Below are 26,126 nucleotides of genomic sequence, written 5' to 3' on the forward strand. Positions count from 1 at the left end.
AAACTACAAGAGAAATTAAAGAGGACACTAGTAAATGGAAATTCATCCCATGCTCTTGGGTAGGAAAAATTAATATTGTCAAAATGGCCATCCTGCCTGAAGCAATCTACAGATTCAATGCAATCCCTATCAAAAAACCTACAGCATTCTTCAGTGAACCATAGCAAAGAGTTCTAAAATTTATATGGAATGACAAAGGACCCTGAATAGCCAAAGCGATCCTAACAAGGAACAATGAAGCAGAGGGGATCTTGCTTCCCAACTTCAAGCTCTACTACAAAGCCACAGTAATCAAAACACTTTGGTATTGGTATACAAGAACAGACCCATAGACCAGTGGAACAGAATTGAGAGCCCAGATATAAACACAAGCATATATGGTCAATTAATATAGGATAAAAGAGCCATGGATATACAATGGGGAAATGACAGCCTCTTCAATAGCTGGTGTTGGTAAAACTGGACAGCTACATGTAAGAAAATGAAACTGGTTTATTGTCTAACCCCCATGCACAAAAGTGAACTCTAAATGGATCAAAGACCTGAATGTAAGTCATGATATCATAAAACTCTGAATAAAATATAGACAAAAATCTCTTGGACATAAACATGAGCAACTTCTTCATGAACATATCTCCCTGGGCAAGGTAAACAAAAGCAAAATGAAAAAGTGGGACTATATCAAACTAAAAAGCTTCTGTACAGCAAAGGACACTATCAGTAGAACAAAAAGACATCCTACAGTATTGGAGAATATATTCATAAATGACATATCCGATAAGGGGTTGACATCCAAATTATATTCAAAGCTTATGCACATCAACAAACAAAAAGCAAATAATCCAGTTAAAAAACGGGCAGAGTTGCTGAACAGACACTTCTCCAAATGAGAAATTCAGATGGCCAACAGGCACATGAAAAGATGCTCCACATCCCTAATCATCAGAGAAATGCAAATGAAAACCGCAGTGAGATATCACCTCAGACCAATTAGGTTGGCCAACATCCAAAAGACAAACAACAACAAATGTTGGCGAGGATGTGGAGAAAGGGGAACCCCCTATAGTGCTGGTGGGAATGTAAACCAGTTCAACCATTGTGGAAAGCAGTATAGAGGTTCCTCAAAAAACTCAAAATAGAAATACCATTTGACCCAGGAATTTCACTCCTAGGAATTTACCCTAAGAATGCAGCAGCCCAGTTTGAAAAAGACATATGCACCCCTATGTTTATCGCAATGCTATTTACAATAGCCAAGAAACGGGAACAACCTAAGTGTCCATCAGTAGATGAATGGTTAAAGAAGAAGTGGTCCATATACACAATGGAATATTATTCAGCCATAGGAAGAAAACACATCCTCCCATTTGCAATAACATGGGTGCAGCTAGAGGGTATTATGCTCAGTGAAATAAGCCAGGCAGAGACAAGTATCAAATGATTTCAGTCATCTGTGGAATATAAGAACAAAGAAAAAACTGAAGGAACAAAACAGCAGCAGACTCACAGAACCCAAGAATGGACTAACAGTTACCAAAGGGAAAGGGACTGGTGAGGATGGGTGGGAAGGGAGCAAAAACGGGCATTATGATTAGCACACATAATGTAGTGGGGGAGGAACTCGGGAAAGGCAGTATATACAGAGAAGACAAGTAATGATTCAATAGTATCTTACTATGCTGATGGACAGTGACTGTAATGGGGTACGTGGGGGGGACTTGATAACAGGGGGAGTCTAGTAAGCATAATGTTGTTCAAATCATTGTACATTAATGATACCAAAATAAAAATAAATAAAATAAATTTAATCTTGTCAGTACCCCAGAGTTGATCAAACCATGGGGGCTAATAACAAACTCACAAAGTACTGATAAATCAAGTAGAATGGTGATGAATAAACTAGAAACTTAAGTGTCTAGAAAAAAAAAAAGGTAGTACATTGTCATTAACAAACATTGGATAATAAAGGAAAAAAGCCAAAAAAATAGAATAAATAAATAAAAATAAAACATGCTTTATCTGAAACAGTCAAAAGTTCTGATTTTGGATGGTGCCTAATGGTTTTTTGTTTTTTTTTGGGGGGGGGAAGGACATATCTAAACATGGCAATTTCTAAGTAAGGATTATAATATTTACGTACGTAATGAATGTATATATGCACTAATTATGGTATATGTAGAATGTGTAAATGTGTCAATTTATGCCAGGTAACAATTTCTTGATACATATTTTTTCACCACTTTTGATACAGTGAGATAGCTGTTAAACAAACTCAAGTTTTCGGTTAGGTGAAAGAGAATGAATGATCAGTTGTGTGCTAACTTTCCAAATATTACATAAACAAATAGTCTTTCGTAGTATGTTAGGTGGTCTGATATGAAAAGCATGACCTTGTATCTAGGTCTTTTAGTCTCAGCTTTGTTTTTAACTTTCTGTCTAACCTTTGACAAACTACTTAACCATTAGTTCTATATCAAGCAATGTTTAAAGTCTCTTTCAACCATAATATCCTATAATTTCAGGACACGTTACAGTATTTATGCTTTACTTTCACTGACCTGTCAATGAAAAGTGCTGTTTGCTCTGTGTCATACTGTAGAGGAAGATATGAAGAGTAAAGAGTATTATGATATTATATTTCCCAGAATTATAGGTGTTTCATTAGCAGTTATGAAGCAGCTTCTGTTTTCCTGAAATCTACCATTCATATTTATAAACACCTTGATTTTTATCTCCTCTTCCAAAACACATTTTTAAGTTCTTTTTATATTATAAAATATTTTGTGTAGATAACTTCTGAATATACTTTCCTTTGTGTATTCATTTTATTGTGTCCAAAGATGTTGGAAGTGATACACTTATGTAGGATTCTTGGGCAAGTGTTTTGAGTATTAATTTATGACCACATGTATTATTTTATCCTGTCTTTCCTTGTTGTAGGTGCATACTGATGAATTTAAGCCATTTATTGGATTGGAATACTCATTAAACATTTGTGCTTTGAGTGCCCATTGTATGCTAGGTGGATCTTAGAGGACACCCACGAGCAGTGTGTGTCTTCACAGCCCATTGTCTCTTTGAACCATTAGCGTTTTAATAAACAGTTAACAGTACTACACATGATTGTAGTATGCTTTAATAGGTATAGAAGAAACATGTTGCATATCAAAGATTAGAAATTGATTCAATCACATTTATCTTTGGAGAAAGTGGGGAATCTGCATGAATGTTTCATAAATTGCAGATTTTTAAGTCTTTTTGTTGTTTTTGCATTTCTTATTACAGTGCAGCTTATGATGCCATTCTTGAAAGAAACGTTGCAATCAAGAAGCTAAGCCGGCCATTTCAGAATCAAACTCATGCTAAGCGGGCTTATAGAGAGCTAGTTCTAATGAAATGTGTTAATCACAAAAATGTAAGTGAACATTTTAGAAAATTTCTTAAGTATAGATGAAGTCAAGATTTGTTCATGAATATATGAATATCAACAACTTAAAAAATATGAGGTGCTTAAAATTTTTCTTCTGATCTGAACAGTTGTTTAAAAGATGCATCTACAGTATAAGTTTTTTCTCAGCTTTCCTACAGCAAAAGAACAACAGCTTCTGAAATTCAGATTGTGTATTTTCTAACAATTAATTTGCAAAAGGAGATTTTAAAAAGGTAAGTGTTTTACAGGAATTTTATTAGGCTCGGTCTCATCTATTTTTTGTTTTCTATTAGGGAGACAGCTCTTAAAACTGGAGCCTTAGCACGGAGATGACATTTTTCCTATTAGACTTTTACACTAGAACTTTATTTTAATAATATTGGATGTAAAATTCAAATCCTTTCTGCCTACCCCACTTCCACCTTTTTAAGTGATACCAGTACTCACTGGTCACTTAATGTTGAGGATAGCCAGGTAACTTTCATTCATTTTGAGAATAAATAGTTAATACTTTTTAAAACTAATATTAAGAGGATATAAACTAGGAGTGAATTGTGCAGGGTACCATTTGTGAATTACTAAACTGAAAGCATCTGGCTGGAAATGTTTTGTGGTGTCTGTCCAAAGGTGTTTATAAAATACGAGCTCAATAATCTCTGATTTCAGATAACACAATTTACTACATTTTGAGAGCTAACTATGTACAAGCATCTGTGTGTTGGAGTTATTAGTTTAGTCACTAATGGGAAAAATTTATGGAAATTAAGGACTAGGCTCCTTATTTGGGGAGCTTACAGTGTTATTTTGAAGACAAACAAATACATAAAGAGTTAAAGCAGTAGAAATTTAATCATGGTGGATGGAAAGTAAGTGCTGAGATTCAGGAGAGAGAAGATTCCTGTGAGCTTTAATGAAATGGGAGAGCTTGGGGGAAGGGTGAATCTAGACTAATTCTTAAATATGGGGTAAAAATTGGATTGTTGAAGAAGTAGGGCCTCCCAGAGAGGAAGAATTAACATTACAAAAAGGCACAGAGATAAAGATTAATGTCAGTTAGTGACAGGGAAGAAGCTGTGTCAGCACTTCTTGTTCTTTGTGGTTTCCAGGCATGTTGCTTGTCAAGGTTGTGCAGGTGGCCTCCTGCCCTCTGGAGGAGTTGCCCGTGACCCTTGTAGCCTGTTTTGTGGTGATGGTGTGGTGTCACTGCATTGGTTTTGCCTTGGGGGCATGTCCAGTACACCTGCCTCCTGAGCCTCAGTGACTGCAAAGAAAGATGGTTCCATCAACTAATAGAGGACATGAAAAGTTTGTTTCACATTATTTACCCAAAGATCCATCCAGGCAATACCATTAATATCCATTGGAGTTCCAGCACAGAAGTATATTTGTTCAGTGAATGAATTAAGTATAGGGAAAACTAAATATAGAGAAGCAGGAATGTCAATGGAATTTTTCCACCTCCTGATGGATAGATGCTTTTCAATGATTTCATGTTCTGCACAGATCATCTCCTCATTAATCTACTCAGGTTTTTCCCATTCTTTAAAAAAATTTTTTATTGTGTTATAATACACGTAAGAAAAGTTAAACTGTCTTAACCATTTTTAAGTGTACAATGCAGAGGTACTAAGTATATTCATATTGTTGTGCATTTCCCACTGTATTCATAGATGTTTTGAGTTTCTTTTTCAACTCGGCCACTTGTTTCTGAATGCACTTTGATATGTGACCTAACATACAATACTGCATATTCTCTTAATTATGGACATTATAATCCTATTTGGAAATTGGTGACCATTTGACTCACATTGTGTTGGTCTGCTAACAAGTCCCATATTTCCCACCCTTTACTTTTTTTTTTCTTTTGGTTTTAGAGAATTAAGTTTAAGAATAAGCCTAGTACTTTGTATTTTTCTCTATTTCTCTATTAAATCGCACATGTGAAATCTGGTTCCTCTTCCTGGACTGTTGAGGGAATGGTTTTTTTTTTTGCTGTGACTTCACTTGTTGGCTTCACTTCCCAGTTTTGCTCAGGATGCCTTCATAATAACTGAATTAGTTCATTAGCAAGCTTTAAATATACTGTAAAAATTTCATGTCTGAGTATAAAAATTATCCATCTCCCCAATTCTTCATCTTATTCACATGGATATTATTATGGGGACATTTTCAAAACTGCCTTTTGAAATCTTCATATACTATATCTAGTTGTATTTCTTTGATCTGTTCCTATTTATTAGTAGTATTTTTATTCACAGAAGGAAATGATTTCCCAATGAATTTTTACCTGCTCCTAGTAATTGTTTCTTCTTTCAGATACCACCTGATTAATCAGTCCTTGACTTTTGTTTGACTATCCAGTCTATGATTAATTTCCTTTATTTCCCTGTTTGAAAAATAAGACGACTGTTAAAATCTTTTTTTAAAACAGCTTTATTGGGATAGAATTCACGTACTATACAATTAACCCACTTAGTATATACAATTCAGTGGTTTTTGGTATGTTCACTGACCCTATTTGTGACTGTCTTTGCAGTCAGTTCTGGGACATTTCCATCACCTCAAAAAGAAACCCTGTATCCTTTAGCTTTCGTTCCCCCAATTCCCATCTCCCTCAGCTCTAAGCAACCACTAATCTCCTGTCTCTCTCTATATGCCTTTCATCTTTAGCACCTCTCTTCTACTCTAGATTTTCCCACATACTAATGAGAACAGTTTTACTATTTCTCCAGGTATGCAGTTTATCTGATTAGGAGACATGAATTCATTTAAAGCAGCTAGATGCTAACGTTTTATCACTTGTCCTATCTTAAACAAGTTTGTTTTAGCTTTTTTGGTCTGAAAATTATTTTTCAGAATTTATTCACTGAACAAATATTTGAATGCCTTCTCTAAGCAAAGCTTTATGCTTGGATGAATAGCATAGATTCTGCCCTCATGAAGTTTATGTCTAGAGAAACATTCCCATGCCTAAGTATAATTATCAGTAAGCATTTAAAAACTGTGTCAGGTATCTTCCTATATACCAGGGCTGTAAAAGGGAATAAAACACAATTTCTAACAAGGATCGTAGTATGGTTGGGTTGAGGCTGTTGTGAAAATGAGACTATACTATTGTGTGTTAAATGCCATAACATATAAGATACTGTGGGAACAGAGGAAAGAGTATATTCAGCTCTGTCAAGGACTAGGGGTTATCACACTTGACAAAAGAGGTGTCTTGAAGGTAACCGAGTTCAGTAGGTAAGTTACAAGCATAAGGAATAGGATGTTTAAAGGCATTTAGAGTTTTTTAAAGATAACATTCTTTGAACTTAGTATGACTAAAGTATCAAGTTTAATAGAGGGTTTAGCAGGAGATGATGTAGGTTGATATCCTGTCATGGAGGGAATTTTGGAATTTTTGTTGGCATTAAGTTCTTGAAGAAGTAATTTGATCAGGTTTTTCACTGTATTATACATAGTAAAATAGTTGGATTTGCAAAAAGCCATTTTTAGGAAACCAACTGTTAGAAGTAATTCTAGCATGAACAGTCTAGATGATATGTTAGAATATTCAACCACTATAGGGAATGGAAAGAAGAGATTGAGGTTCAGACTGACCATAGAATGGGTAGTATTTTCTAAATATTTATTATGGTGTAAATACTGAATAAAGAGTCAAAGATCACTCGGAGCTTTCTATTGTAAAAGAGAAGGCACTCTGGAAAAATAAGGAGTTTGGATAGGAATGATAATGAATTCAATTTTATATTTCTGAGATTTCTCTGTGAAGTGACAATGGGTATATCTGAGATTCATAAGCTAACCAGGACTTCTAATGAGTATTTGGAAATTATCCACATAGAGATGTTTGGAGAAAAAAGCATACATAATATTACCCAGGAAAAGGATATGGACATAGAAAAGAGGAGAATTAAAGACAGAATAGTGGGAAAGAGGACTTGCCTTTGGATGAACCAGTGGAATAGACTAGAAATGAATGAAAGTGGTCAAGCACAGTATTATGAAAAACCAGGGGGAGTACTGGCTGAAGTTATATAGAGTATATACTGAATTGGCTAAGAGCTGGTAGAAGATATTTAAGATTTGCTTTCAAATTATATAGAGGATTGTATAATGTAGGTCCTTGACAATTGAGTGTTCATAAATGGAATGGATTATGTTGAGTTCTTCTGACACAGTAGTTTTTCTTTAAGGCTTTATTTTTTAGAGCACTTCCAGGTTCACAGCAAAATTGAGTGGAAGGTACAGAGATTTCCCACTCATCCCTGCCCCCACACATGCATAGTCATCCCCAATATCAATGTCCTCCCCCAGAGTGGTACATTTGTTATAATCAATGAACTTGCCCTGACACATCCTTATCACCCAAAGTCCATAGTTTACATTAGAATTTACTCTTTGTATTGTGTATTCTGAGTTTGGATAAGTGTATAATACCATATATTTACCATTTTTTATCATACAGACTATTTTCAAAGCCTTAAAGATTCTCTGTCCTTTGCATCCCTCCCTACCCCCAAACCCTGGCCATAATTTTAATATGTAAAGTAAAAGAGATAACTTCAGCTTACAACATAAGATCTGAAAAATTTTACACTGATGGTGGATTTTTTTTAACCCATGTATTTGTAGTTCCCTAATGAAAGTATTAAGCAGTTTCCAATTTTTCTCTCTCTCTGCTTTGCCACAGATAATTGGCCTTTTGAATGTTTTCACACCACAGAAATCCCTAGAAGAATTTCAAGATGTGTAAGTGTGATAATTAAAGTTTTATATTAGTATATTATTCTTAGATTGTTGCTGTACACTTTAGCTGTCATCTTTTTTTCACCCATGAAGTTACATAGTCATGGAGCTCATGGATGCAAATCTTTGCCAAGTGATTCAGATGGAACTAGATCATGAAAGAATGTCGTACCTTCTCTATCAGATGCTGTGTGGAATCAAGCACCTTCACTCTGCTGGAATTATTCATCGGGTTAGTAGAAAAAAACTATTGTCATATTCTTTTTTTAATCATTGGGATAAAATTCATGTACTACAAAATTAACTATCTTCCAGTGTACAATTCAGTGACATTTAGTACATTCACAAATTGTGCAACTATCACCAATATCAGATTTCAAAATATCTTCATCACCACAAAAGAAAACCTCAAAAGAATACCCGTTAAACAAATCACTACCCATTCCCCTCTCTTCTCAGCCATTGGCATCATACCAGTCTGCTTTCTGTGTCTATGGATTTACCTTTTCTGGAATCATATGATGTGTGATGTTTTGTGTCTGGCTTCTTTAATTTAGCATATTGTTTTTAGATTTGTCCATGTCATAGTGTGTATCAATAGTTCATTACTTTTTATGACTGAATAATATTCTATTGTATGTTTTTATTTTTGGTTATTTCCACCTTTTAGCTTTTGCAGATACTGCTGCTATGAACATGTATAAGTACTTTTGAGTTCCTATTTTCAATACTTTTGGTTATCTTCCTAGGAATGGGTCATGTGGTAATGCCATATTTAGCTTTTTGAGGAACCACCAAACTGTTTTCCTCTGTGGCTATACCATTTTACATTCCCAAAAGCAATGTACAAAGATTCCAATTTCTCCACATCTTTGCCAATACTTAGTAACTTCTTCATTCTAACCATCCTAGTTGAGTGGTATATGATAATGGTTTTATTTGTATTTCCCCAATGAGTAATAGTGTTGAGCATCTGCATGTTGGACATTTGTATATCTTCTTTGGTGAATGTCTCTATGTACGTATAACTTTTCTTGATATCCTTTGATGCACAAAAGTTTAAATCCTCATAAAATTCAGTTTGTCTTTAGTTTGTGCTTTCATTGTCATGTGTAAGAATTCATTGTCAAACCCAGGTCATTAAGGTTACTCTTTTGTTTACTTCTAAGAGTTTTATGGTTTTAGGTCTTTATGTTTAGGTCTTCAATCCATTTTGAGGTTAATTTTTATATATGGTGTAAGATAAGGATCCAATTCATTTTTTCTTTTTTTTTTACTTGTGGAAATCCAGATGTCCCCACACCATTTATTAGACTATTGTTTCCCAATTGAATGTTCTTGGCATCTTTATTGAAAATCAATTGGCTATAGATACATGGTTATATTTGTGGACTCTTAGTTCTATTCCATTGGTCTATATGTCTGTCTTTATACCAGCACCACATTATTTTGATCACTGTAGCTTTGTAGTAAATTTTGAGATGTGAATGTGTGAGTCCTCTAATTTTATTCCTTTCTCAATGTCATTTTGACTATTAAGGACCCCTTGTGATTCTGTATGAATTTGAGTATCAGATTGAGTATGATTCCATTTCTGCAGAAAAGGACATTGGAATTTTTTTTTTATAAAGGTATTATTGATATACACTCTTATGAAGGTTTCACATGAAAACAATGTGGTTACTACATTTACCCATATTATCAAGTCCCCACCCATACCCCAATGCAGTCACTGTCCATTAGATGCCATAGATTGACTGATTGCCTTCTCTGTGCCACACTGTTTTCCCCGTGAACCTCCACACCATGTGTACTAAACATAATACCCTTCAATCCCCATCTCCCTTCCTCCTGACCCACCCTCCCACACCCCTCCCCTTTGGTAACCACTAGTCTGTTCTTGGAGTCTGTGAGTTGGCTACTGCTATTTTGCTCCTTCAGTTTTGCTTCATTGTTATACTCCACAAATGAGGGAAATCATTTGGGACTTGTCTTTCTCTGCCTGGCTTATATCACTGAGCATAATATCCTCCCACTCTCTCCTTGTTGTTGCAAATGGTAGGATTTGTTTCTCTCTTATAGCCGAATAGTATTCCATTGTGTATATGTACCACATCTTCTTTATCCATTCATCTACTGATGAACACTTAGGTTGCTTCCATATCTTGACTATTGTAAATAGTGCTGCGATAAACATAGGGTATTATTGAGCATGAGAAGTTGTATTCTTTGGCAAATTCCAAGGAGTGGGATTCCGAGTAAAATTGTATTTCTATTTTTAGTTTTTTGAGCAATGTCCATATTGCTTTCCACAATGGTTGAACTAGCTTACATTCTCACCAGCAGTGTAGGCAGGTTTCTCTTTCTCCGCATCCTCGCCAGCATTTGTTGTTCTTAGTCTTTTCAATGCTGGCCATCCTTACTGGTGTGAGGTGATATCTCATTGTGATTTTAATTTGCGTTTCCCTGATGATTAGTGATGTGGAGCATCTTCTCATGTGTCTGTTGGCCATCTGAATTTCTTCTTTGGAGAATTGTCTCTTCATATCCTCCACCCATGTTTTAATTGGGTTATTTGCTTTTTGGGTGTTGAAGCATGTGAGTTCTTTATATGTTTTGGATGTTAACCCCTTGTCGGATATGTCATTTACAAATATATTCTCCCATACTGTAGGATGCCTTTTTGTTCTGTTGATGGTGTCCTTTGCCATACAGAAACTTTTTAGTTTGATGTAGTCCCATGTGTTCATTTTTGCTTTTGTTTTCCTTGCTCAAGGAGATGCATTCAGGAGGGAGTTGCTCATGCTTATATTCAGGAGATTTTTGCCTATGTTGTATTCTAAGAGTTTTATGGTTTCATGACTTACATTCAAGTCTTTGATCCATTTCAAGTTTACTTTTGTGTATGGGGCTAAACAGTAATCCAGTTTCATTCTCTTACATGTAGCTGTCCAGTTTTGCCAACACCAGTTGTTGAAGAGGCTGTGATTTCCCACTGTATGCCCATGGCTCCTTTATGGTATATTAATTGACCATACATGGTTGGGTTTATATCAGGGCTCTCTAGTCTGTTCCATTGGTCTATGATTCTGTTCTTGTGCCAGTACCAAATTGTCTTGATTACTGTGGCTTTGTGTTAGGCTTGAAGTTGGGAAGCGAGATCCTTCCTTCATCAGTCTTCCTTTTCAGGCTTGCTTTGGCTATTTGGGGTCTTTTGTGGTTCCACATGAATTTTAAAAATATTTCTTAAAGTTTGTTGAAGAATGCTGTAGGTATTTTGATAGGGATTGCATTGAATCTGTAAATTGCTTTAGGCAGTATGGCCATTTTGACAATATTAATTCTTCCTATCCATGAGCATAGGATATGTTTCCATTTATATTGGTATCTTTAATTTCTCTCATGTGTATTAATTTTGTATCCTGCAACTTTGCTGAATTCAGATATTAGACATAGTAATTTTGGAGTGGACTTTTTAGAGTTTTTTGTGTACAATATCATGTCATCTGCAAACAGGGGCAGTTTAACTTCTTCTTTACCAATCTGGATGCCCTTTTTTCCTTTGTTTTGTCTGATTGCCATGGCTAGGACCTCCAGTACTATGTTAAATAGAAGTGGTGAAAGTGGGCATCCTTGTCTTGTTCCCAATCTTAAAGGAAAAGCTTTTAGCACACTCTGTCTCACCTCTCATGTCGACATCTTTAATTCCACCACTGGAATTTTAAAAAAGGATTTCTTTGAATCTGTAGATTGCTTGTGTAGTTTTGCCATCTTAACTATATTTAGTATTCCAATTCATGAACACAAGATGTCTTTTCATTTACTTAGGTTGTATTAGTCTGCTTAGGCTGTCCTAACAAAATTCCACTGGTGGCTTAAAGACTGGGTGGCTTATCAACAGAAATTTATTTTCTTATAGTTTTGGAAACTAGAAGTCCAGGACCAAGGTGCCCGCACATTCAGTTTCTGGTGAGAACTCTCTTCCTGGTTTGTAGACAGTCACCTTCTACCTGTGTACTCACATGTCCTTTGCTCTGTGCATCCACACAGAGAGCACACTCTGGTGTCTCTTCCTGTTCTTATTAGGACACCATTTCTTTTGGATTAGGGCCCTCCTCCTTATGAGCTCATTTAACCTTAATTACTTCCATAAGGGCCCAATCTCTAAATACAGTCACATTAGAGTATAGGGCTTCAACATATGACTTTTGGAAGTGATGGACACAATGCAGTCCATAACAAAGATCTTGTTGAATTTCTTTCAGTAGTGTTCTATGGTTTTCAGTGTGCAAGCCTTCACCTCCTTAGTTAAAATTTTTTCCTGGGTATTTTTATTCTTTTGGAAGCTATTATAAATGGATTCATTTCCTTAGTTTCCCTTTCAGATTACTCATTGCTAGAATATTGAAACTACTGATTTTTGTATATTGATCTTATATCATGCAACTTTGCTCTGTTTGTTCTAATAGGGTTTTATTTTTCTTTTGGATGTTTTATAATTTTCTATGAAATCATATTGTCTGCATATTTTTTCTTCTTTCTTTTAATTTGGGTGCCTTTTGTTTCTTTTTTGCCTAGTTTATCTGGCTAGAACCTCCAGTAAAGTGTTGAAAAGAAGTGGCAAAAATGGGCATCTTTGTCTTGTTAATCTTAGAGGATGGGCTTTATTCTTTCACCATTAAGTATAATATTTTCTATGGTGTCTTCATGCATGCTCTTTATCGTTCAAGGAAGTTCCCTTTTGTGTTGAACTTAGTCACATTGTACAGTCAAAGGGCACAGACCCCACAGGACTGCCCTTACTTCACATACTAACCACAAGGTCCCAAAACTATTCTCATTTCATACAGCTGGCTATAAATTTGGGGATCCCCACAACCAACCTTAGGTTCAATAATTCACTAGAATGATTCACAGAACTCTGAAAAGCCCTATACTTATAATTATAATTTTGTTACAGAACAAGAATACAAATTAGGACCAACCAAAGGAGAAGATGCATATGACAGAATCTGGAAGAGGTTCAAACATGGAAATTTTAGTCCTCTACTCCAGCCATAAAGTATGAAAGTGTACACAGAGTATTGCCTATCAGGAAAGCTCACCCAAGCTGTTGGTGTCCAGTTATTCTTGCTGATCAAAGCACATAGTGCCTGCCTTGCTGATCTTTAGTCTCCAACCCTCCCTAAGGTTCACACTAATATCTTTAATCTCCAGTTTCTGAGGTTGAAACTGATGTGTCCCAAAGCTCCAATCAGCAATCACATCATTAGACTGTCCTGTAGCTAAAACCCCCAGGCAAATTAAGACACTGCTGTCAGTCAGGACATTTGAGGGGCCTAGATATCACCTGTAGATGAGGGCCAAAGCCAGACCCTTCTTCACGTAAGATTAATTTTTTCACACATACTTTCTATTCCTAGTTTAAGTGTTTTTATCTTGAAATGATGTTGGATTTTGTCAAATGCAATTCTGCATTAATTAAGATAATCACACATTTGTTTTTCCTTTATTCAATTAATGTGGTATATTACATTGATTTTTGTATATTGAACCACCCTTGCATTCCTGGGATAAATCCCTCTTGATCATAGTGTATAATCCTTTTAATATGCTGTTAGAATTGTTTTGCTAGTATTTTTTTTGAGGATTTTTGCATCTGTATTCATAAGTGATATTGGTCTGTTGTTTTTTTGTGATATCTGCATTTCTGTATAAAGATAATGCTGGCCTCAGACTCAGTAAGGAAGTGTTCCTCCCTCTTCTGTTTTTTTTCTTTGGAGAGTTTGAGAAGGATTGGTATTAATTCTTATTTAAATGTTTAATAGAATTTACCACTAAAGTCATATGGTCCTGAGATTTTCTTTTTTGAAAGATTTGGTTATTGATTCACTCTCTTGTTATAGGTGTGTTCTGATGTTCTGTTTCTTGAGTCAATTTTGGTAATATTGTGAGTTTCTAAAAACTTGACCATTGTCTAAAAATTAGTCTAGGTTATCTAATTTGTTGATTTAGAGTTGTTTTATAGTATTCTCTTACTAATCCTTTTTTATTGTAAAGTTGGTAATAATGTCCCCACATTCATTTCTAATTTTAGTTATTTGCATCTTCTCTCTTTTTCTTCTTAGTCTAGGTTTGTCTGTTTTATTGATCTTTTTAAAGAACCAACTTTTGGTTTTGTTAATTTTCTCTATTGCTTTTCTGTTCTTTAATTTTTTAATCTCTACTTTAATTTTTATTATTTCCTGGCTTCTTCTTGCTTTGGGATTAGTTTGCTTTCTTCTTCCTAGTTTCTTAAGGTGGCATGTCAGATTATTGATTTGAGATCTTTCTTCTTTTTTAATAGGTGTTAACAGCTATATTATTGCTTTCTGAGCTCTGCGTTTTCTGCATTACCTAAATTTTGGTATGTTGTGTTTTCATTTTCATTAATGTCAAAGTATTTTCTAATTCCCCTTGTGAATTGTTCTTTGACCTCTTGGTATGTTGTTTAATTTCCACAAATTTGTGAATTTTTCTAGTTTTCCTTTATCTTGATTTCCAGCTTCATTCCATTGTGGTCAGAAAAGTTAACTTTGTATAATTTCAGTCTTTTAAAATATATTGACATTTGTTCTGTGGCCTAACATATAGTTAATCTTGGAGATTGTTCCATGTGCACTTGAGAAAAATATGTATTCTGTTTTTTGAGGGAGTATTCTATATATGGTACGTCTAGTTGGATTAGAGTGTTGTTTACACTTTCTGTTTCCATGTTGATCTTCTGTCTAGTTGTTTTCATTATTGTTGTTGTACATTAATAAAAGCAAGGTATAGAAGTCTTCAGCTGTTATACCATAGCTGTTTCTCCCTTCAGTTATATCAGTTTATGCTAAATTTATTTTGGTGTTTTGTTATTAGGTACATACATGTTTGTAATTGGTACATCTTCTTGATGGTTGACCCTTTTATCAATACATTGTTCTCCTGTCCCCCTTGTAATAGTTTTTAATTTATAGTCTCAAGTTTTGTCTGGTTCTGCCTCCATTTTGGTTTCTATCTGCATGAGGCATCCTTTTCCACTCTCACTTTCAACCTGTTTGTGCTTGAGAATCTGAAGTTAGACTCTCAGAAATAGCTTACAGGAGGACCATGTTTCTTTTATCCCTTTTGCTATTCTCTGGCTTTTAGTTGAAGGGTTTAATCCATCTATATGTAAAGTAACTACTGATAAGAAAGAAGTTACTTCTGCCATTGTGCTATTTGTTTTCTATATGTCTTATCTTTTTGTTCCTCAATTCCTCCATTACTGACTTTTTTGTGTATTTAATTGTTTTTTTATATTGTACCATTTGTTTCTTTTCTCATTTCCCTTTCTGTATATTTTTCTATCATTTTCTTAAAGGCTATCTTGGGGATTATACTTAACCTCTTCAATTTTGAACAATCTATTTACAATTATTACTGCCTTAGCTTCCATAGTATATAAAAACTCAGCTCCTATACAATCTTTGTATTGTTGTTGTCACATATTTATACATCATGTGTCCATTAAGATATATTTGTGATTCTTATTTAATGAATTTTTCCTTTAAATCATAATACTGACCTTTATACTTACTTGTATAATTACCTTTACCAGTATTCTTTATTTCTTCACATGATTTCAATTTACCATCTAGTGTTCTTTAGTTCCACCTGAAGAACTTCCTTTAGCATTTCTTATGGGGCAGGTGTATTTGTAACAAATTTCCATAGCTTTTATGTATCTCTGTGTCTTTAATTTTCTCCTTCACTTTTGAAGGATAGTTTTGCTGGATATGGAATTTTGTTTGGCTTTTTTTTCCTTTCCTCACTTTAAATATATCATTGCACTGCCTTTTGGCCTCCATGATGTCTTTCGAGAGATAAGCTGTTACTATCATTGAGTATCTCTTGTAAGTGACAAGTTCTCTCCTGATGCTCTCTTGATTCTCTTTTATCTTTGTCTTTCAGTGGTTTGATTATAATGAGTCTCAGTGCAGATCTTTTTGTTTGTATCCTTAGAGTTAAGTGAGCAGCTTGTGTGTATATATTCATGTCTTGGATGAAATTTTGAAGTTTTCAGTCATTATTTTTTCCAATATTCTTTCTGCCCCTTTTTCTCTCTTCTCTCTTTTTGGAATTCCCATCTTGGTATTCTTTATGGTATGCTGTCTCATTTTCCTCAGTTTTAAGGTATTGTCCCAGGCAGAGTGGGTTATTCACTTGCCTTACAGTGTTTCAAGAAATGCCCTCCATCTAGCCTAGAACCAAGGTCCCATACTAAGAATGTGTGCTGCTTTCAAGAAACCCACCGCCCTAACCCCAGCCAGGGAGATGGGTGGGGCAAGGGCTAATAAAAACATTGCAAATATTTCCTATTGTTTTAAGCCTCCTTTTTCTTGATTCTGTGTTTGCTTGGTTATTTTAAGCCTTTGACTGTTTTCCAGACACCTAACCCTTTTTGCTCTGCTTTCTGTTGTTTGCAAAGCTATCTACTCTGCCATTTTTGCTGACATCACTGCCTTTAGTCATATTCTTGGAGTGTTGTATTTTGGTTATTTATAAGGAGTAATAAAAGGTTATTTTTTCTCTGAAATGAAGCAGTATATAAAATATCCTGCTGTCATTACCAACTACATAAAACTGAGTATTCTCCAGAGTTGTGTTTCTTATATATTCATAAGTATTTTATATTTTTGATCCTATGCTTCTTAACTGCTTTCCTGACAATTCATGTATCATACAATTTACCTGTTTAAGGTGTATAATTTAGTGTTATTTATTATATTCAAAGGTTGTGCATCTGTCACCACAGTCTAATTTTAGAACATTTTCACCCCCTTTAAGAAAAGCCCACACCCATTAGCCTTCAATTCCCATTCTTCACTGTTCCCTTCTTTTATCCCCAGCCCTAAACAACTGCTAACCTATTTTCTGTTTCCATATATTTGTCTACTCTGGATAATTTATATAAATGGAATTCTATAATATATAGCCTTCTGTGACAGCCTTCTTTTACCTACCATAAGGTTATCCATGTATGTATCAGTACTTCATTTCTTTTTATTGCTATATAGTATTTCACTCTATGGCTATGCCACATTCCATTTATTCTTTCATCACCTGAGGGACATTTGTATTATTACCATTTTTTTTGGCTATTATGAGTAACACTGATATAAACATTTGTGTGCAAGTTTTTGTGTGGACATATGTGTGTTTTTGTATTTTAGTTTTAATTCTAGCTTACTCTTTGAAAAGTATTGCATCTAATTTGAGAAGAATTTCTTGAAAAATTAATTAAGTGGAATTATGTTTTCCCCCGAGGTACTTTCTATCAGATAACCTAACTCAAAATAAATTCATAGATTTGTACTCAAATTAACTATTTAAAACAATTATATATCTGAGATACTCTTGTTTATCCTCAGTTATCATTCAGAGTTGCTTTGTGCATTGCATATGCAACTGCTACAACATGTTTAATGCCGTCTTTAAGCTACATAAGAGAACTCTGTTTAAATGGGAGAGTGTATTATCTTCCTCATTCCATACTAATATATTGTGTGAGGTAAAGCAAATAAGTTAAAATTCTGGATTTTGTGTTTGTTTCCATTGTTCTGTTGACCAGGACAGTTATTTACCACCATGGAAGTAAAATCTTCCAAATAAAAGTTTCTGGATGAATGGGAGTAGCAGATGGGTAAAACAAATCACAGAGGAATAAATGTACAGACCAAAGGAAATAGCAAGAAGCATAAAAAGGAAACATTAAATTACAAAAGACCAATATATTACATAAGGTGTAATGGGATTAATCCCTTAATGAAAAAAGGTCAGACTTTGGCAAACACACACAACTCCAACAACTACTGGTTTCTGTAATGCAAACAGTTGCAATTCACTTCCAAAGGCTGACAACAAAAGCAGTGGCAGAGATGTACTGAGAAAATGCAAACATGAAATAAGGATAACTGTTTAATCAGGTGAAGTTGAATGTGGTGGGGTCAAGGAAGAAGCATTCTTTCTGGGATAAAGAGTCACCATAAGGATGAAAGGTATAATTTACTTATTTTTATCACTAATTAAAAAAAAATTTTTATTAAGGTATGATTGATATACACTCTTATGAAGGTTTCACATGAAAAAACGATGTGATTACTACATTTACCGATATTATCAAGTGCCCACCCATACCCCAATGCAGGCAGTGTCCATCAGGGTAATAAGATGCCACAGATCCACTATGTGCCTTTTCTGTGCTATACTGTTCTCTCCGTGATCCCCCACACCACGTGTACTAAACATAATACTCCTCAGTCCCCTTCTATCTCCCTCCCTACCCACCCTCCCACACCCCTCCCCTTTGGTAACCAATAGGTCATTCTTGGAGTCTGTGAGTCTGCTGCTATTTTGTTCCTTCAGTTTTGCTTCATTGTTATACTCCACAAATGAGAGAAATCATTTGGCAATTGTCTTTCTCCGCCTGGCTTATTTCACTGAGTATAATGTCCTCCAGCTCCATCCATGTTGTTGCAAATGATAAGATTTGTTTCTTTCTTATGGCCGAATAGTATTCCATTGCGTATATGGACCACCTCTTCTTTATCCATTCATCTACTGATGGACACTTGGGTTGCTTCCATATCTTGGCTATTGTAAATAGTGCTATGATAAACATAGGGGTGCATATGTCTTTTTGAACCCGAGAAGTTTATTCTTTGGGTATATTCCAAGGAGTGGGATTCCGAGTCAAATGGTATTTCTATTTTTAGTTTTTTGAGGAACTTCCATATTGCTTTCCACAATGGTTGAACTAGTTTACATTCCCACCAGCAGTGTAGGAGGGTTCCCTTTTCTCCGCATCCTCGCCAGCATTTGTTGTTCTTAGTCTTTTCGATGCTGGCCATCCTTACTGGTGTGAGGTGATATCTCATTATGATTTTAATTTGCATTTCCCTGATGATTAGTGATGTGGAGCATCTTTTCATGTGTCTGTTTGCCTTCTGAATTTCTTCTTTGGAGAACTGTCTCTTCATATACTCTGCCCATTTGTTAATCGGGTTATTTGCTTTTTGGGTGTTGAGGTGTGTAAGTTCTTTATATATTTTGAATGTTAACCCCTTGTCGGATATGTCATTTGCAAATATATTCTCCCATACTGTAGGATGCCTTCTTGTTTTGTTGATGATGTCCTTTGCCATACAAAAACTTTTTAGTTTGATGTAGTCCCTTGTGTTTATTTTTGCTTTTGTTTCCCTTTCTCAAGGAGATGGGTTCAGGAAGAAGTTGTTCATGCTTATATTCAGGAAATGTTTGCTTATGTTGTCTTCTAAGAGTTTTATGGTTTCATGACTTACATTCAAGTCTTTAATTCATTTTGAGTTTACTTTTGTGTGTGGGGTTAAACAATAATCCACTTTCATTCTCTTGCATGTAGCTGTCCAGTTTTGCCAACACCAGCTGTTGAAGAGGCTGTCATTTCCCCATTGTATGTCTATGGCTCCTTTATCATATGTCATTTGGCCATATATGGTTGGGTTTATATCAGGGCTCTCTAGTCTGTTCCATTGGTCTATGAGTCTGTTCTTGTACCAGTACCAAATTGTCTTGATTACTGTGACTTTGTAGTAGAGCTTGAAGTTGGGGAGCGTAATTTCCCTAGCTTTATTCTTCCTTCTCAGGATTGCTTTGGCTATTCGAGGTCTTCTGTGGTTCCATATGAATTTTAGGATGATTTTCCCTAGTTTGTTGAAGAATGTTGTTGCTATTTTGATAGGAATTGCATTGAATCTGTAGATTGCTTTAGGCAGGATGGCCATTTTGACAATATTAATTCTTCCTATCCATGAGCATGGGATGTGTTTCCATTTATTGGTATCTAATTTCTCTCATGGGTGTCTTGTAGTTTTCAGAGTATAGGTCTTTCACTTCCTTGGTTAGGTTTATTCCTAGGTATTTTATTCTTTTTGATGCAATCATGAATTGAATTGTTTTCCTGATTTCTCTCTCTGCTAGTTCATTGTTAGTGTATAGGAATGCCACAGATTTCTGTGTATTAATTTTGTATCCTACAACTTTGCTGAATTCAGGTATTAGATCTAGTAGTTTTGGATTGGATTCTTTAGGGTTTTTTATGTACAATATCATGTCATCTGCAAACAGGGACAGTTTAACTTCTTCCTTGCCGATCTGGATGCCTTTTGTTTCTTTGTGTTGTCTGATTGCCCTGGCTAGGACCTCCAGTACTATGTTGAATAATAGTGGGGAGAGTGGGCATCCTTGTCTTGTTCCCGATTTGATAAGTAATTTTTTGTGATTCAATTGTCAAGAACTTTATACCTGGAGTAGAATTGGAATACACACAGTTTTTAAACTGTAGGAAATAGAATTGTACAAACATTAGTATTGTGATATTATACTCCCTTAGTGTTGACAGAATCTAAGTAGTAAAAATAGAGTACAACTATAGAAAACTTACGTAATAAATTTGGACTAATGAGAGACATACTGGTCTCTTTAACCTGGTATGAAAAATATGCCTTTATCTTAGGCTGGGCTATCTGGGAAACAAACTCTAGGGAGAAGATACACATGTAAGAAATTTATTGGGGTGTCTGCTCAGAATCAACAACTGTGGAGAAGTAAGATAAATAAAAGTGGACAGAGAAATTGAATTGGAGGCTTTCTCACTCCAGAGGCCTCAGCTGGCAAATCAGCTGGACCTTTGCCTGGTGAGCAGTGTGACCTTAGAAAAGGTAGCTCTCTGTGGCTGAGGGCAGTTCCTGGAGAGTCTGCTGAAAACTGTCAGCAACCAACACTGCCAGCTGCTGGAAGAATGAGTGCCTCAGTCCTGAACCAGGGTCAAAGCAGGCAGTGCATCACCCCCTGCAGGCCGCCCTTGCTGCCACTTGCTCCCACCTTGACTGTAAATTGTTCCTCCAGGGTTTTATTTGATATTTTTTCTTTGAGTAACTTTTAAAAGTTTAGCATCCACTTCTGCCACTGGACTTGAGTCAAAGTTGATACTCATCTCTCTGCTGTACTCTCATTCTAAATTTCCCTCACCCTAAGCTGAGTCTATTGGCCTGAGATTGCTTACTTGGTAAAATATTCTGAACTTCCATTGTTTAGGGGTCAGTGCACATCAGGGTGGGGGGATGGGATTCTGCATTGTCACTCAGAGCCCCAAGCTGAATGAGGCTCCACAATCTAGATAGTTGCTATGTGCTGTGTACTAGTTTCCTATGGAAGTGACACACATCACTTCTGTGCTGACAGAACCAGTCATAAGGACCTGCCTAATTTTAAAGGAACTGGAAAATGTTGGGAGGCAGACTGAAGTAAGAAGGGTAGCACCAGTTTCTGCCACAGTCTACGCTTCTTGTTATCAAACATTCCTTTGCTCCCTTTGTTGCACACCTAGTACATAATCCAAAATTCTAATCTATCATAATATTTAGCCTCAAATGATTCATAGTAATCTCTACATCAAATCCAGACACTACTCTTCTTAATCCAGAAACATTGAAACTAAAATGACTGCAGTATCTGGCTACCTGTATCCATTTCCCCTGCCCCCATCCCCTAGAAACAGTTGTCAAACAGGTCCAGAATAACCACAATGAATATAATCCCATTTGGGAAATTGAAAAATGCAGTCATGGGTTATTTGTAACTTGAAATTCTGTTGGGCAGACATTGTGAGTGTCACTTGCCCTGGGGGTGGGGAATATTCCTTGATTAGGTACTGAGTCTGATTTATTTGAGGAGCACTCTGTCCACTGTTCTCTGTTGTGTATGGCTTCACTGGAGTCTTTCTTTTCCACTATCCTTAAATATATCTGTAGTGGGTATTAGAAAATATGTTCTCCTTGGTGGGGAGAACATGTGTTCTCATCGGTGGTCTGCTCAGGTTTCCCAGCCTCCTATTTGCAAAAGATTGAGGGCTCACATGCCATTTTAAGGTAGTCCTCCTCAACCTGGACACTGTTGACATTTTGGATAAATGATTTTTTCTTTCAGGGGGCTGTCCTGTGCATTATAGAATGTTTACCAGCATTTCTGCCCTCTACCCACTAGGTGCCAGTAATACTTCCCAATTGTGACAACCGAAAATGTCTCCAGACATTGCCAAATAATGCCTGGGGCAGAACTGCCCTGAATTGCTACTGTTTTAAGGCTTGAATTGTCACAGACTAATGGAGTTTTTTGGTAGTACAGCTCTCTCAGAAACTTAAGAGGTTTCTTTTATTTTTAATTGCATTTCTTTTCAAAGCATACTTGTTAGCTCACTGGCTGTATATTTTTGGACTTAATGTCTACCTTGAAGCTTTCAGGCTTCTGTTGGCAAGTCTGAGGCATTTTTATCAATTTAAAGATTGTACAGGTCTTACCCCAGCCCCTGACTCATGGCTTTCAGAATTGTTATGTGAAGATGATGCTTAAGAAACAAATCTAAGATATCAGTGGCTTAAAACACTATTTATTGCTTGCTCAAGAGTCTGCAGATTAGCTGTATGGTACTTAAGATGATGGATCAGGTTCACAGTTTGTTCCACGTTCAGGTTTCAGCATCCAGGCTGAAGGAGTGCCTTTCTGGGACACATCTTTTTCTCATGGTGTAAAAAGAGCAAGAACCAAACTAAATCAAGCAAGCACATTTTAAACTTTTTTTTTACATTTGGTGAACATAATATTCCGTCATGTTACATGGGCTGAAACAAGCCATCTGAATAGGCCCATTACTAAAGTGAAGTACAGGTGGTCCCTGATGTATGTGGATGTGACTTATGATTTGTTTTTTTAAACTTTTTGGTGGTGCAAAACAGTATGCATTAAATGGAAAACATACTTCAGATTCTGAATTTTGATCTTTTCCTGGGCCAATGATACGTGGTAGGATAGGTACTCTGTTGTGAGGCTGAGCAGCAGTAGCTCCCAGCCAGCCACGTGTTCACAAGGGAAACCAACCAATACACTTGCAGCCATCCTATACCCTGACAACCATTCTGTTTTTCAGTACAGTATTCAATAAATTATATGAGATACTCAACACATATATATATATAGAGACTTTATGTTAGACAATTTTGGCCAACTGTAGGCTAATATAAGTGTTCTGAGCATGTTTCCACACCCTCTCCAGGTGTGCTGCTTTCCAGAAGCTAGCTCATTAACTCAAACTCAGGTGTAGTTGAAAGGGGCCTCTTATGACTAACAAAAAGCTAAGCTAGGACATTTGGTAGTTAGGTGTAGTAAAGGTATTTTTGACTTAGGAAATTTTCAGTTTATGATGGGCTTAGTAGGATGTAACTCCATTGTAAGTTGAGGAAGATCTGTATACTAGGGTTGTGAGTGGGAGATAATCCTGAACAGTCTGCTTTTTTTTTCTGAAGGTTCTAGTATCATTTAGTTTTTCCAGAATGACAAAGCCCTGAAATTCTATATTCTTTTTCCTTTCATTTCTTTTAAAGTCTCATTCTTCCAGATGCAGCCAGTAGACACCAACACACACTACTAAAGTTTTGCCTTTCAGTCTCTTCTTCTAGTGCAGGAGTTAGCAAACATTTTCTGTAGAGGCCAGATAGTGAATATTTTAGGCTTTGCAGACAGTAGTCTCTGTTAGAGTTATTCAACTTTGCCACTGTATCACAAAAGCAGCGAAGACAGTTGGTAATTAAATGAGCATGGTTTTCCCAAGGACATATCTGTCTAGGCAGTCCTTAATTTGCCGACCCTATTCTAGAGCTTCCAGTTCAGTACGGAAGTGCTGTGCTTTAAGATGTCAGGTGACAGTGCCATGAAATGTATTGCTACTGTAGAACCTGGATCACCTTTCTAACCATTGATATTAGTTTCCCTACTTCCTGATGCTCAACTGCTCAACTATGGTCCTGTGGTTTTAATAGTAACATCCCACTCCTGGCACCAGTTTCAGTGTTAGAATAGACTAGGCTAAAAGAGACACTGTATGTCTCCTTTTATCTCACACCTGCCATAAATACTTCTGAAAGTAGTATTTGTTTTTCTCACAGCAAATAAATCTCAGATGTTTGGGACACAAAGCTGGGTGTCCTACAATTTAACTCAATTCTGACAGTACCTACCTGAGATGATACCAAATTCCACAGGTTAAGGGCTCAGTCCCACAAAGGCTTATCTCCAAATTAGATGCTGATCACAGCCCACATTGTTACCGGTACTTCTGATCTACTGGCTATAATTTGGAGGTTCTCATGACCCCCTCTCACAAAACTAACTAAACAGTAGCTCACAGAACTCACAAAAACATTTTACCGACTAGATTACAGGTTTATACAAAGGACATAACTCAGGAACAGCCAAAGGGCAAGATAGGTGGGAAAGGGTACAGAGCTTCCACACCCTCTCCAGGTGTGCTGCTCTCCCAGTGCCTCCATATGTTCACCAATCAGAAGTTCTCAGTACCAGTTCTTTTGGGCTTTAATGGAAGCTTCATAATGTAGTCATAATTGATTTTATCATTGGCCATTAGTGACTGAGCTCATTCACTAGCCCCTTTCCCTTCCCAAGAGGTCTGGGAGGTCGAACTGAAAGTTCCAACCCTCTCATCAGCCTGCTACCAACTGTTTGGTTCCCCTGGCAACCAGCCCCCATCCTGTGGGGCTCTCCAGAAGCTACCTCATTAACTCAAACTCAGGTGTAGTTGAAAGGGGCCTCTTATGACGAACAAAAAGCACTCCTTTCACCTTTATTGCTCTTATCACTTAGGAAATGCCAAGGGTTTTAGGAGATCTGTGCCAGTAACTGGAACTAAGGCCAAGTATGTATTTTTTATTCATATTATCACAACTAAGCTATGCCAAGGTAACAAATAGAACTTCAATTGTCAATGGCTTAACACAACTACGGTTTATTTCCCACACTTCATATCCACTGCAGGTCATAGTGGGGTGAGGACTCTGCTTTACAGAGATGTTCAACAACCCAGGCTGACAGGGTTCACTGTCCGGAATGCTGCTGATCACCAAAGCAGGGGAAGAGACAACAGGAAATTGTACACTGGCCCTTCTACTCTTTGCTTCTGCTTACATCCCCGTGACTAGAACCAATCATATTTAGGCTGGAAAAATGTGGGGGAAAAGAGAATATTAGGTTAGTTCCACTACTTATGTCACAAATTCTTACAACCTTAGTTATTCTTAGGTATTGCTGACAGTGATACTAACATCTGTAGAAAGATAATTATTGCATGAAGATGAATTTCGGGTAATATTTTTCAGCATTGTTTTTTCCTTAAAAAAATGCCTATTCCTAAGAAAGTTGTATTTTATTCTTAAGTTTTCGAGAATAAAGTGTTTAAGGTTGGAATCTCATTTCCAGACTAGAATGTAGTGGCATATAAAGCCATTAATCTTTAACCAGCACAGCAGACATTGAAGTAGTATCAAAGCTTGTAATCTATTTTTGAACATGCAGTGTTAGGTTGCTGAGGTAGTGTATTTTGGAAATAGTGGCAACATCATATTTACAAATAGTGAAAATGAAAATCTTCATCTTCTGTTTCACTAAACCTGTTGATACCTATTTTTGATAAAGCCCTTAGATTCCCTATCTTCTAAACCCATCCATGGCTGCCTATCAAAATATGCTAAAAACAACATTCATGCTCTTCTGAATATAGACATTAGAGGTAAAACTAATCATTGTCTTGCGGGCCAGCTCTCTTTTCTTCTGTACTAATCAGCAGTATTCAATATATGTACTGCACGTCAGTACCAGTAATAGAATGTGTTTGAGTTGTGGTATATATGTTTGCTTTTTTTGGTCTCTTGGTTCATAATAGGATTCATCAGAGCTAACAGGCAAAGTGAATTGAACTTGAAGCCATAAATGTTTAGTTGCTGCCTTCATTTTAATGATCACAGCACAAAATTTCTTAGGGCTGGGGTCAGGTGGT

General features: G+C 36.2%; 1 protein-coding gene across 6 annotated transcripts in view; it reads left to right on the plus strand.

Moving 5' to 3' along the window:
* Nucleotides 1-26,126, plus strand: part of MAPK8 (mitogen-activated protein kinase 8) — a 165,704-nt gene that overhangs the window by 123,038 nt on the left and 16,540 nt on the right. For all 6 annotated transcript variants that reach the window (XM_036916590.2, XM_057505757.1, XM_036916587.2 and 3 more), the window contains 3 exons: nucleotides 3,286-3,415; nucleotides 8,127-8,185; nucleotides 8,276-8,414. In XM_036916590.2, the coding sequence (XP_036772485.1) occupies nucleotides 3,286-3,415; nucleotides 8,127-8,185; nucleotides 8,276-8,414 (328 nt within the window). The remainder of the gene's footprint in view (nucleotides 1-3,285; nucleotides 3,416-8,126; nucleotides 8,186-8,275; nucleotides 8,415-26,126) is intronic.

This window comes from Manis pentadactyla, chromosome 8 (assembly GCF_030020395.1).
Source record: "Manis pentadactyla isolate mManPen7 chromosome 8, mManPen7.hap1, whole genome shotgun sequence".
Taxonomy (NCBI): Eukaryota; Metazoa; Chordata; class Mammalia; order Pholidota; family Manidae; genus Manis; species Manis pentadactyla.